The following is a 13,465-nucleotide window of genomic DNA, read 5'->3' as shown; positions in this document are numbered from 1 at the left end:
CTGTGAAGACAAGAATGCAGCAATACCAGTTCCTGAAGACGCAACCTCGTACAATGCTGTTTATTCTAAGATGGTGTTCCTATTAGATTGAAAAGGCAACATGAAATTTCCGGCACTTGTAACTGATAAAGAATATTTTTCATCTTTAATGTATAGTCTTTGTGAAAAAGGAACTTGCAAAAAAATGTCCTGTAATCATTTCTGTCTGATTGTGCTTCAAATTTGCTTATAATTGAAGTCCCCTGAAATGGTTTACTTGCAGTGTTACTGGATGACTAAGCCTATGCTTTAAATAACAGAATGAATGTAGGTAGGCACGTAGGACTGGGAAGAAATCTCCGTGACTGAGGGTTACTGAATCCCATCCTTTTTTCTCTTTTTCATATGTCACATTTTCATTTTAGACTCTCTTCCTTATGAAGCAGAGACACTTACACATTGAAATACACTGACCTCGAGTGAAATTTTTCACCAGGCACTTGGACTTTATGCAGGTGAAGCGAGATGGTTTGGGAGGAAAAAACATCTACTTTCCAGCTAGGTTTCCCATATTTCGTGTGCCTTTGAGATATATGTGACACAGGAGCATTCGCTGACCCTGCCCTCCTTGCTATGTTCCCACTCCAGCACATTTTAAGTTTGTAAACCTTCTTGGTCATGCATCAGTCCCTGTTTTCTCGTGTACTGAGATACACTGGGCACTTCTGAGATTTCTAGTTAGTTCTCAAATGGTAACTGTGGAGGCGGTGTTCTTTCAGGCAAATTCTTTCAGGCAAATAAATACTCTAACTTGGCTTAAGTTCCTATTGCAATGGAAGGCTGCAATAGCTACATGGCTCTGACGTGTAAGGTGGCAACTGATCCATGACGGATGTCATTCTCCACTAATTTCTGGCAAAAAAGTACTTTGTTTATTTCACCCGTAATTAAGTGTTGGATCATTCCACAGCCTCCTTAGTAAATGAAATGGATCTTCTCCTTTGTCTTCAATGTCAGGTTCATTCATGGTTGTAAACAAAATAACAGTTTAATATAACTTCAGCACCTTTTGATTCTGCCATTACATCTGTTAGCTCACCACTTTCCCTGAAGACAGAGAATGTGATGAAAAACGGTGAGACATCAGGAATAGACATGCTGGTACTAAACTGTTAATTTGTTTGAAAAATAACAGGGCTTTCTTCCTTTCTAACTTTTACTATTTACACTGGGGACTACCTAGGCCTTTTATGACACAAGCGCAGAGACAGACGAGCGCATCATATAGTTCATAAACTGATGAAGCTCTGTCTTATTTGATTTGTAGTCCTTATATTTTCAGAACAACTGTGCAAGCAGTTAGAAAACACTAAGGAAGAGATTTTTAAATGCTGCTTGTTTAGTCCGCTCTTGTATTTTGCAGCTGACACCAGTCTTGGAACAGATGATGTTTATGATGACAAAGGGTGCCAGTGTGATGTGTCAGTAGAAGATCTCACCCCTGCTCTTAAAACTGTCATCAGAGCAATCAGGTGAGTAAAAAATACTGAATGAATAAATATTTGAGATTTCTTTAATTAAGATACTAACTAACTGCATGTCAATTAATAAAATGGTAGTTAGTTGAACTTATTACATGGCTATATTTGTTATATAACTAATGTTAATATAGTTTATTTATGCTTCCTTTTCATCAGTATTTTATTTAAAAGTCAAAAAGTTTTATCTGCTCTGTTATCAGCTTTTCAGTGTCAAAAAATTTACATGATTTGACTCAGAAATGAGGGTAATGAATGTTGGTTTCCACTATATTTCCTGCAATCCAAAATACTGTAATCCAGTTTGATGTAGTTTTACTGAATGTATATCCTCTTGCCTGGAAAAAATATTTCCTTTAAAAGTTTAGGGTTTTATTGCATTTCCATACTCCTGAAGTCTGTCATATGACTTTCATCGCAACTTTCTTCTGCTAACAGCAGAATAATGATATTCATTCAGTTGTGCAAAGCCTTGCCTGCCACTATCCATTGAACTAAATATAACCCCAATAATTTAAAACTAATAGTCTCCTTCTGTTCCAAGAAAGCGAGAAACTGCATTGAAACTTATCAAATTACCTGTAGTGAAAGCCTAAACTTAGCATTCACCCTCCCGAGACTGCCAAGGCTCTTCATCTCCCTGAATGTTTGGAAGTGCAAATCCTGACACCACAAAGAGCAAACTGACAGGGAAGGAGAGCTCAGGCATTCCCTTTCTGCTGCCAGCAAACCTGAGGTTATTGCTGGGGGTCACCCCACTGGCTCTGCACCACAGTCGCATCGGTGCCCAGCACCCTTCTTGCGCAGGCGGTCAGGCAGCAGCCCCAGGGGGTTTCTGCAAAAACCCTATGGGAAGATGATGCTTTCCCACAGGGAGACTCTCGCCTTACTTCTCTCAGCACTAGAAGAAGAAAGAACTCAAGCTCTTGATCAAATAATATCACACAGTGATAACCTACGAGCAACTTGTATTTCTTTCCCCTTTTTCCACTAATTGCCAATGGAGACAGATAGCGAGTAAGGCTGTTTCTAATACTTTTCTACTAGCACAGACAGCCTGGCAGATCACTTGCAGGCATTTGTTCCAACCATTTTTCCAACCTGCCTGGAAATGAGCTCACAGGAAGTGTCAGGTACCAGGTCCGTGTCCATAGCCACTGCAACCGGCAACTCAAATGTCACCGTCGAGAACCATCTCTTGCCAGCAACATTTCAGCAGGTGACAGAAATCCTTCTACACAGTGGACACCTGCTTACAAGGCGGACCCATTCCTTCAAATGGAAACTGCTCAAATTAGGAACAATCAGCATAATTCATTGGCTCTGGTGCCAAAGATCCTTGTCTGCGCTGTTGCATTTTAAGCAGAGCGGTTGACTCTTGGCTCCAGCTGCACCTTGCCACTGGACTGCCAAGTGATACCAATGGTCATCTCATTCTTAATACTGTCCAAATTCCTTAAGATCAACTTGCCATTTTAATACTAAATTTAATACTAAATTAATGGAGCTTGTTTTCAAAGGCACCACTTGATTGTTCAAGGCATCACCTGCACCTTTGCTTGGTTTGCTTGGTAATTATCAGCTCAAATGGAAAGTGACCAAATGTGAAGGACCTAGTTGGCAAACTTTCTCCACAGTGCCATCCACATAAATGTTCTAATAATAATGTTTGATTGTTTGATTTGATGCACTATTTAACCGATAAGAGTCAACTTTTTAGATTACCTCCAACTTTTTCTCTGCACACTTGGCTTACCAAAAACCAACTCATTTCACCCCTGAGGTCGATAATAAGAATTCTGCATCTCCACTTGCTATCCATTAGCCACGAATCTCTCCCATCTCTCCCTGCAAATGTTACTGTTTCACTAGATTACAAACGGCACATACATCTTGCTTCAGAAACATACCTTTGTTTGAGATCTGTAAAGCAGTGATATGCCATGAGCTTCAGACTTTTGTTAAATGGTATACCTTAATCTCTCAAAATCAAGAGACTGATAATTCAGTTCATCGGGTAGCTGATACTCCTCTTTCTTATTATTCAGAGTATCTGTTACCTGACTAGACTGGGATCTATGCAAACATCTGAAGAAGGATCTGAGACACTATATAGTAACTGTAGAATTTCAAGATGATAACATCTGCCTATATGGAAACTTTGTGCCTCATTTTGAAGCTTGTTTTTAGCAACAGCTTTGAATTGCAAAGGCAGTGGGGGAGGGTGGAGGCTGTTTTTCCTTTCCCGCTGGTGTAGAGGAGCAGGCGAAGACAGAAGGTACTTGCATAGCTTCATGAAACACTATACAGAAGACCCCAGATGTAAGCACATACAGTCGGATCCATTCTGGCTACATCACCTTGGAAAACTGCAATAAGGGAGAGTAATTACTTTTTCCTGCTTAGAGCTGGGTACAAATTGTTTTACAATTACACAAATGGTCCTGTTGTTTTGGGGAAAAAATGAAATTAGCAAAATTAATTCATGCCTGTGGGGTTACAGAGATAGGGCCTCTCTCAGTTTTGGAATCAGAAAGAACTGGGGTTTTTTTTCTGTGAAAGGAGCCTAGAATATGCTGGTTAATCTCTGGTCAGACAGCATTGAAGTAGCAAAAGACGAAAACTGGATTAGTTCTAATCTTTCATTTCAGTAATTTCAAAGTGTATTGCTTCAGTTTTGACCTTGCTTATTTACATCTTTCCCAGGACTACCTTATTCGTCAAAACAACTTTTTGATTTTAAACAAACACCCCCAAAACTTTCATTTTGAAATGGTCCAAACAGGAGGTGGAGAAAAGAGTCCTTTCCTGAAAAACACTTCAATTTTTTAACACATTGGCCCTTTCCAAAAATAGGACTCACGATCAGTCCTACTGAAGACCCTCTGGGCAGAGCTGTCCAGTAAGATGCCAAGCCATCAGCCTCCTCTCAAAAGCCCCTGACGCTGGGTCTTCCACAGCCCTTCTCTTGTGTTGCCCCCACCAGCACTTACTACAAACTCTCCGTCGGGAAAGATCGACTGAGGCAGTAGAGAAAGTGAGGAAAAGCTGCTCGAGGCATTTGCACAGCGTTGGGTGAGCAGGGAGCAGGCGGGTAGCGTGGCGAAATGTGGTGTGCTCCGCAGCGTGCCCTGGGCCAGGCCACCATCAGTCCTGCTCCTCTCCAGCCTCCGGCTGGGACGACAGCACTGCACAAAGTAGTTCTTGCCAAGAAGTACACCAAGCCTTTGTGCCAGCAGGTTTTTGTAGCACTACTCAATTGGCCCTAGTCTTGTCATGAACTAAAAGCCATTAACATCCTGCAGAGTTCCTGGAGACTAGCAAAAAAACGTTGCCTTTTCCAGCTCTCTCTGTTAGTTCACAGTGATGGATGTATTATAAAATAGACTAAAAAGAAGACGAGGATACCTGGTTTCCATATATTGCAATATCACTGGTCATTTTTCATAGCAGGAGGCACTGAATTCTGTAATACTCTCCACAGTGGAAATGATGGAATTATTTTACTATTTATGGAATATAAAATTAGATTTGAGAAGCATAAACAAATATGCAGTAGGAAATAACTGCAATGGCAGGAAGATGAACTTGCTGACCTAAGAGGTCTTTTCTCTCTTTAACTTTAGTGATTGCATAGATATGTTTTCATTTGTTGTTAATAAGAAATAACAATAATAAATGTAACTAAACAAAATGAAACTTGAGAATTCTGGAGCTGATAAGCTGTATAGTTGAATAGTCATACATATTTAATAGCCAAAGAAGGAAAATATAATTTATCATTTATGTTCAGTCCTCGAAACGTTTCTGCTACACCTATAAAATGTAGTTTTAGCAGCCATTATGAATTTGTTCAATAGTGGTGTTTCAGAATCCTCTATTTCTTTTAAATCCCAACCCATTGTATATTTTCTGCCCAGATGGTCTTCGGAGTCTAGGCAAGGCTCTTAGATGTGTCCTTCGCTACGACAGCACTGTCCTTGGGAGAAAACCATGTCTCTGTCTCCTAGGGGATGGGTTAGTCCAGGTCAAGACCCAAGAGAGGAAGCAATTTTGACCCACTCACCCCACAAGTAGTGGAACTGTCTCTCAACCACCTTTGCCTGTTGGCCTCTCTATATCAGATCCTGATCTCTTTGGCACGTTGCAGTTTACCATGAAGAAGGGTTATTTGGCAAGCTAAGGGTACAGAGATGGAGGAACCAGCACAACTACATCTCTGTGCATCTGCTTTCCTGATGTAGTAAGTGAGCAACCAACCTGTGGGGACCTCACCTAGCTACGGGTAAAACAACCTGCCTGCATTTTCATCTTTAAGGCAGGAACCGTGTGTGAGTTTACCTGAATCCCAGTAGAATTAAGCTCCATTTCTTCCTGAGATAGTGACAAGACTGACAAGATACAAGTTTAAAAAATAACAAGTATGACAGGGCTGCAATGAGGATCAGAGATGTTCTGGTGCCGGTCACAGTAAAGTGCAGTAATGACAAGCAGAGTGGCTTTTAATGCGGGAAGGGGCAACATGAATGGAAAATAAAATGCAACAAATGTCAGGAAAGATACGGAACCTGCACATTCAGAAAACACTTTAATTCTAGATCAGCGCTGATGCAGCATTTGACAAGAATTAAATGAAATTGATGCTGCTTTTGGCTTCCAGGGGCCAATAAGACAAAAGTTCATACTGGACCTGTAACTTTCTACAAATTATCAGGGCACGTAAAGATCAGTGGGAGCTGTGGTTTAGACATAGACAAAGTACTTCGATATATTGGTCTAATTCAACACGAAAGACTTTTTTTCTGCTCTCCTCTGGATGCATCATTGAAACAGACTACTTTTTATGGCTAATTCTCACCGGAAAATTGTCACGCTTGCGACTTGGGTCAGTTTACAACAGTGTATTGTCTATCCCATTAGATGTGAGTGATAAAATACCACCTCGCTCCACGGCATACAGCGATTTAAAAATGCAATGTTTTTTAAAAAAAAAAAAAAAAATCTTGGGGACCACATACTTTGTTCTTTGGGGTTAATTCTTACTTTCGATTACGGCTCTTTGGTCAGAGGCAGCAGTTCGGTGTCGCCCGTGGCGACTCCGTTTCGTTTCTGACGAGACTCGTTTGCCCCCTTGTGGTATAACCAGAATAGACAGACCCAGCTCCAGTCTGATCTGTTCCTCCTGTTCCTGCTAAGGGTCGGTGCTTCAAACACTTAGGATATGAAGAATTTTGTACTCATTTTCCCTTTTTTTTTCGGGTAGGTTACCCACCTGTGCCCGCAGAACTGAACCCTTCGTTTTTATCACTCAGGAACACACCAGAATAGGCAACTTTTTATTCCAGAAGCATGAAGGAAGGAAGCTCAAAGGCTTTTTTGTTCATTATTTTTGAATATGCTCTACACAGTTGTAATAATCATTCAGGATGGGTGTCCAAGCCTATGAAGTTCAATTGCATAGTTTTTCCAAGATGTAGAAAGATAACTGAATTTTTTAAATTGACAGTAAATAACGATGGAGAATCAACTAAATTTAATAACTGCGAAGCAGTTGCTAGGCTCCATCACTGAAAGAATTCAGGTTTTCTGTTTCTTAACTATCTTTCAGGATTTTAAAATGCCAATCTTTAATAACCCTTCTTTTTTTCTTCTTTTTTTTTGGCACATTTTTTGTAAAATTCTATATGTTTGAAGCAAAAAGAAGTTAGCAATATGGGTCTGTTCCAAACCTAGCTGGAGTTAATTAAGATGGCATCACATAGGCTAATACCTAACCCAAAAATAGTACAGTTACACCTCACTGATATAGCTGTGATGCTTTCGGTCCTGTGTTTGACTGCTGAACATTAAGAACAAACTGCCTTGATAACAAAAAACCTGTTATAAAGCCGCAAAGCAATCATGAAGACTTTTGTGCACACTGATTAAGAAGCTTCTATGGCTGTTAATAAAAATTAGTCTTCTGTCTCTTCTCTTGTAAAATCACCCAGTTGTGGTAAATTCAGTTGTCTTCAATTATGCTATTAATCCTTTGGCTCAGCTTTTCTAATAGAGTTTCATGTTTTTCACTTTATCAAGAGCGTGAAGTAAAAAATTGTGACCACCAAAACAGAGAGAATAATACAAAAAAAAAAAAACTTTCTTGTATGTCAGCTACATCATTTACTCTTTGTAACCTGAATAAAGAACTAGATTCCTGGAGACTGTCTGCACTGCCAGACTATTATGAACAGAGTATCTTGGTATCAATTGACAGCTAAAAGAAAAAAAAAAAAAATTCTGCATCCCAGCTTCAGAGGCCTTCAGATTACAAAAGATGCCGAAAGCCATTAGTCTGTGGAACTGGCTGACAACGGAAAAGAGGAAAGTGCATCATCTGGCATATTTAAAACTGCATGGAGATCAGTCCTGAACTGTCAAAGTGATGGACTGCTCCTAACGGGCCTTTTCCATTTTTAATTTCTATAATCAATATCATACTTCAAGCTCTATACCAGTGACAAACAGTCTCATTTTTAACTGGAAGTTAACCAGAATGGGAAATATCAACAACCTAAGCACTGTGGGAAAAGGCTGATATTATTTGGAAGAATATTTACGTATAATACAAAAAAGAGTAGAGGATCATTATATATTATTAATCTGACTCTACATACATAATGTCTGCCCTAACAATAAATACTATGGTTTTCCTAAATTCCACTAAAACACAACTAATCTATTTTTATCACAGAGCAAGAGCCAAGTTTTGATTTTTATTATCTTTCATTGTCTTATGGCTGCTAAATACATACCATAATAAACACGGAGGGAATACATCAGCATGAAATATTGGGATTTGGAATAGAATACAAATTCACTGTCTCCGCTTTTTTAATTGCAAGAGATAGCAAATATCAGCAGTTTGGCCCTAACTGGGGATTCATAAGCTCCGTAACACAGACCAGAATGGCCAACACACCTGATCCCTCAGCTGCTGTCTCAGCTCTCACACAGTTCTCTCTTCTGCAGTTCCCATGTAAACCATGGAGAACTGCAGGTGCTACCAGCTGAGCTGGAAAATCAGTTCACTGTCATTAACTTTCCAAATTTGTCATTTCTATTATTTAAAATTTGTGATTTAATAACAAGCTTTTCATTCGAAGAAGAGCTGCTCAGTGGACATCACATATTCACATAAGCATCACAGAAACTCATGCAAGTCTCGCATATGCCATTCATCAATTTTGGATATTTGCTGTTATCTGATACTCACTATTCTGCAGTAAAATTCAAGGAAAAAAATCACCAATGCTAATTAAACAATAATTCCCATATATTTCAGTATGGAACAAACATGAAAACTTCTCTTTAGCCTGCAAATTTTGATCTTAAGTCAGCAAAATAAATTAAAAACAAATACTTAGGCCTGAATGTTAATTAAAAATAAATATTGATGAAAAATTAATTGGATGCATAAATTTATTTTTTTTTTTTTACAAAATAGAAAGCAAAGAACTTAAAATGAGCACCAGAAAAAGAATACTAATATTTATGTTTGTGTAATCGATCTGTTAGACAAATATTTCCTCTAACAAGGACAGAAGTAGCTTAAGCACAAATGTAGCTTAGAGGATATCTCAGTAAAGTCAGTGGGACTAATCCCAGGTTTAAGTTAAGCATGTACTTCAGCACCTTTCAAATTAGGCACCTAGCATAAAAAGCCAAATAGGTGTATATTGATAAACTAAACATGCTCTGGGCTCTTTAAAATAGTGTTACCTGAGCTCCCTTACATAACAATGCAAAGGCAAAATGCATTCGTACTTACACATTTGTACTTATAAAAACAATTTTGTAAAGGGAAAAGTTCACTTGCACAAGCTGTATTGAAAATATCCACCATTTAAAAATTAGCTGTCAAATTTTGTCAGTGGAATATATTGTATTGTTTCACAACTGTTGAAGATTAACCTGTAAAATGCTTTTTCCCCCCAGAATTATGAAATTTCATGTTGCGAAGAGAAAGTTTAAGGAAACGCTTCGTCCATATGATGTCAAAGATGTCATTGAACAGTATTCAGCAGGTCATCTAGACATGTTATGCAGGATTAAGAGTCTTCAGTCACGGTAGGAAAAAAAATAATTTCTGCTCTCCTCTGCATAAGCATTTTACGTTATGTCACTGCACAATGAATATTGGTAATGTTTAACATTCCTGTATTATATTTGGGTACAAACTGCCATCCATGCATCAGCCCAGCCTTTCTTTCTGTGAACACAGCTGAGCCAGAAATTATATTGTTGGTAAAAACAAAAACCAATCTATCTACATTGTTCCCAGAAAATGGAAGTCTGAACAATAGAAAAGGTAATCCTTTATCTTAAAAGTCCATTCATAAACAAGGAGTTTAGTCACGAAGTTGCCAAAAGGATGAGGTCAACATTGAGAACTGCCTTTCTCCCATCTCAGACTTCCTCTTTTCACATAAAAGAAATAGGGAACTACTGGTAACTTTGTATCTATGCAGTTTTTATGTTCTAGAGTCCCAGCAATAAAAAAAAATAACAATAATTTAAAAAAAAACCCCAACATTGTGTCATGTGTGTCATTACCAGGATCAGTGTTGAGCTTTCTGCTTCAAACTGTCAACTTTCCCAGGACTCGATGCTGCTGTTAGGATGGGAGAGCTGAGGGTGGCACTGGTACATCTGTTCCCCCCTCTCTCTCTTTGAAGAGGGATGGAAGGGAACATCTGTTGGTCCCATCTGGGGTCCCCCATGTCCCCAGTAGCCAGTTTGGCCTAAACCATGACACCTTCCAACATCAGGCTGCTGGAGAGGCCACCTCCTCTCTCACCCTCTCAGCAGGTCTAACCCTGCCTCTCCCAGATGATGGCTAAGTTCTGGCCCGGGGGTTAGTGCTAACAGAAAAGAAAAGCTGTCTCAAATGCTCAAAAATCACTTTTTTTTTTTCTTAATTAATAAAATTAAGTTTGTCTTCTTTCTCAAGTGCTTTTCTGAAGTACTGTGATTTTAATTGTTAAGGTACAGATTACCAAGCATTTCATATCATCACTCTTTTTAGGAATCACAGCAGCTTTTGTTTTCTCTTACAGCGTTGACCAAATTCTCGGGAAAGGACAAATCACAGCAGATAAACGAAGCAGAGAAAAGAATCCTGCAGAGAATGAGACAACTGATGACCTCAGTATGTTAGGGCGTGTAGTCAAAGTGGAGAAACAGGTAGAGTGATTATCCGTGTCGCTTTGTCTTGCTCTGGTGTTCATACTTTTGTGTATTTTATTGCATGTTTCAAAGGCTGGACAGGTAATTTTTTTTTTCCCCCCAATATCTGCTTCATTTACATGTTGAAATAAAATTGATATGAATTGTATGACCTTAACTGTCTTCCATGTACAGAAAAGGAAGGAAGGAAAAATCCCAGGTTACTATTTTTTTTTCCCTTTTACCAGCTTGGTTATGAAATATCTACGTGGCTTTTGACATTATTTTTCAAGGGCCAATAGCGTATAACAAGCTCCCCCCATTTTTCTCTTCATCAGTCACCTTTACCTCGTGCTTGGGTTCCAAATATTTTAAATTAGTATTTGGCATTAACATTAACCTTTCCCTCTCCTCCTGCAGGTACAATCCATTGAGTCAAAACTGGACTGTCTATTAGATATTTATCAACAAGTTTTGCGAAAAGGATCTGCATCCGCGCTCACTTTGGCTTCGTTTCAAATGCCGGCTTTTGAGTGTGAGCAGACTTCCGATTACCAGAGTCCATCAGACAGCAAAGATTTGTCTAATTCTGCACAAATCAGTGGATGTGTATCCAGATCAGCTAGTGCCAATCTGCCTCGTGGCCTACAGCTTATACTGACACCAAATGAATTCAGCACTCAGGCTTACTATGCTTTTAGTCCAGCTATGCATAGTCAAGCAACGCAAGTGCCAAACGATGGACCTGCAACAGGTAATAATACAACAAACCAAATAAACCAGGCAACTAAGCCAGCAACTCCAACGACATTACAAATACCACCTTTCTCATCAATGAAGCATATCAATAGGCCTGAGCCCGTTCACATTATTCCTGTAACCACACAGGAAAATATTTCCGATGTCACCGCTTGCCTTGTTGCATCAAAGGATAATGGACAAGTCGCACAGCCCAGCGCGACAAAGGATCTCACATGGAGAAAAAGTCTGGATATAGAAGGGGAACCTTTGCTCTCAGTTAAACCTGTGGTGCAAATGGATTTAGGAAAATCTTTATCTGTACAAAACCTTATACAATCAACAGAAGAACTGAATGTACACATTGCTGGCAGTGACTCCAGTGGTTCCAGAGGTAGCCAAGACGTATACTCCAAATGGAGGGAGTCAAAATTATTTATAACTGATGAAGAGTTGGAGACAGAGGCAGGAACAGAGACTACTGAAGCCATCTCGCGCCCGTTAGTGGAAACAACTCTCTCTGCCGACTCTCTAAGGACTGGAATATCAAGATCATCTCAAAGCATTTGCAAGCCAGGGGACGGTACAGAAGCACTCAATCTGCTCCACGTCAAACTTAAATAACAGCTTGTGGGCTTTCTTCATTGGCTGGGTCATTCCTCTAGTCATACATATCATAGCATGAACTGTTTTGAAAGCCTTTTTACGAAGCTAAAATCACAAAAATCCGGATGAATCTGAGAAGCAGTTGAATGAGCCCATACCTCCTAGTTGCATGAAAATGCATGTTTAAGTGATGGCTAACATTCAAATTTACACCTACAGTACGGCAGCCTTTCATGTAGTACAGTAGGTTTAAACGACGAGTTGCCTACAAAGCTAATGCTGCAGGATGTATCAAAAAGCAAAAATTTGAGCATTTAGACCTAGTGCCGTTTCTACAGAGCAGAAGTAAAAATCGTAGGGTTTAAAGCACTTTGCTTCTGAACTAATTAAATATATATATATAATGTCCTGATTTAGATGATAGTTTATGTTTACAACAAAAAAATTATCTACAGCTGCTAGCAAGGTACCAAGGAAACCAGTAATATGGGATTAGAAATGGCTGCCAGTTGCAAGATACACACATTAGCTCATCAGTAATCAGTTATTTTTAACTCTGAAAAACAGTACGTCAATATCCATCCGATTTTTGGTGATTTAGTGCTGTGGCGAAAGTACCTGACACACCACTATCACATTGTTCTTTATAACAAGAACATTATTTTGCTACGAAAAGTTTGTATTTTAAGGATTGGGGCTGGCCTCCGAAATGGATAACCTGGGTGACTGCACTAAAAATTCAGGGGAATCTCTCCTTCTTCCAGACTCATTGAGGAGCTATCTTGTGAATCTGAAGCGTTTGGGCAGCAGCAGGTGAGGGAACGAAGCAGGCGCTGCCTACATTGTAGAAGCAGTATTTCCTTCTGTGGAAATGTTGGCAATTTTCCTCGCAGTCCCAACCACGACAGCACTTCTTAAGGCTGGGAAAGGAGGAACAGAAATACAGACTAAAACTAAAGAGGATAGAACAGGGAAGAGAGAAAGACAACATAATCAATGAAGAAAACGAAAGAATATGGACTTAGATGGGCAGGAAGGGAAATGATCCCAGAAAATAATGGAAGGAAGGTAAAGAGGCAAAAAGGTTTATTTTTTTAAAATCCAGCCTGTCAGTCAAAGATACCGAGTGCTATTTCCAAACAAAACAAAAAAAAAAAAAAAAGCCATGTAGGCAATCAGAAATGGAAACAGAAGTAGGGAAGACCACCTTAACTGAAAAAAAAACCCTGAAGGCAAGAGGGGTTTTTGTTTGGTTGGTTTTGTTTGTTTGTTTTTTAAATAAAATGGGAGGAGGAGAGAGGGGAAAGTGGTCATACTCTTATAGCTCAACACTGTCCCCCAAGTGCAGTCATTTCTCATGGCTTTCTAAGAAAGAACCTCCAGAATCCTTCCTCCAA

General features: G+C 39.3%; 1 protein-coding gene across 1 annotated transcript in view; it reads left to right on the top strand.

The window, feature by feature from the left end:
• KCNQ5 (potassium voltage-gated channel, KQT-like subfamily, member 5) overlaps nt 1-12,158 on the top strand; it is an 88,253-nt gene extending 76,095 nt beyond the window's left edge. The window contains exons 10-13 of the mRNA XM_009895760.1: nt 1,403-1,511; nt 9,495-9,626; nt 10,616-10,742; nt 11,145-12,158. Of these exons, the coding sequence (XP_009894062.1) occupies nt 1,403-1,511; nt 9,495-9,626; nt 10,616-10,742; nt 11,145-12,086 (1,310 nt within the window). The 3' untranslated portion in view covers nt 12,087-12,158. The remainder of the gene's footprint in view (nt 1-1,402; nt 1,512-9,494; nt 9,627-10,615; nt 10,743-11,144) is intronic.
• Nucleotides 12,159-13,465: the final 1,307 nt, after the last annotated feature.

The sequence above is a fragment of the Charadrius vociferus genome, unplaced genomic scaffold (genome assembly GCF_000708025.1).
Source record: "Charadrius vociferus isolate BGI_N301 unplaced genomic scaffold, ASM70802v2 scaffold362, whole genome shotgun sequence".
Taxonomy (NCBI): Eukaryota; Metazoa; Chordata; class Aves; order Charadriiformes; family Charadriidae; genus Charadrius; species Charadrius vociferus.
The sequence above is the reverse complement of the archived record's forward strand: the minus strand, read 5'-3'. Positions and strand labels throughout refer to the sequence as shown.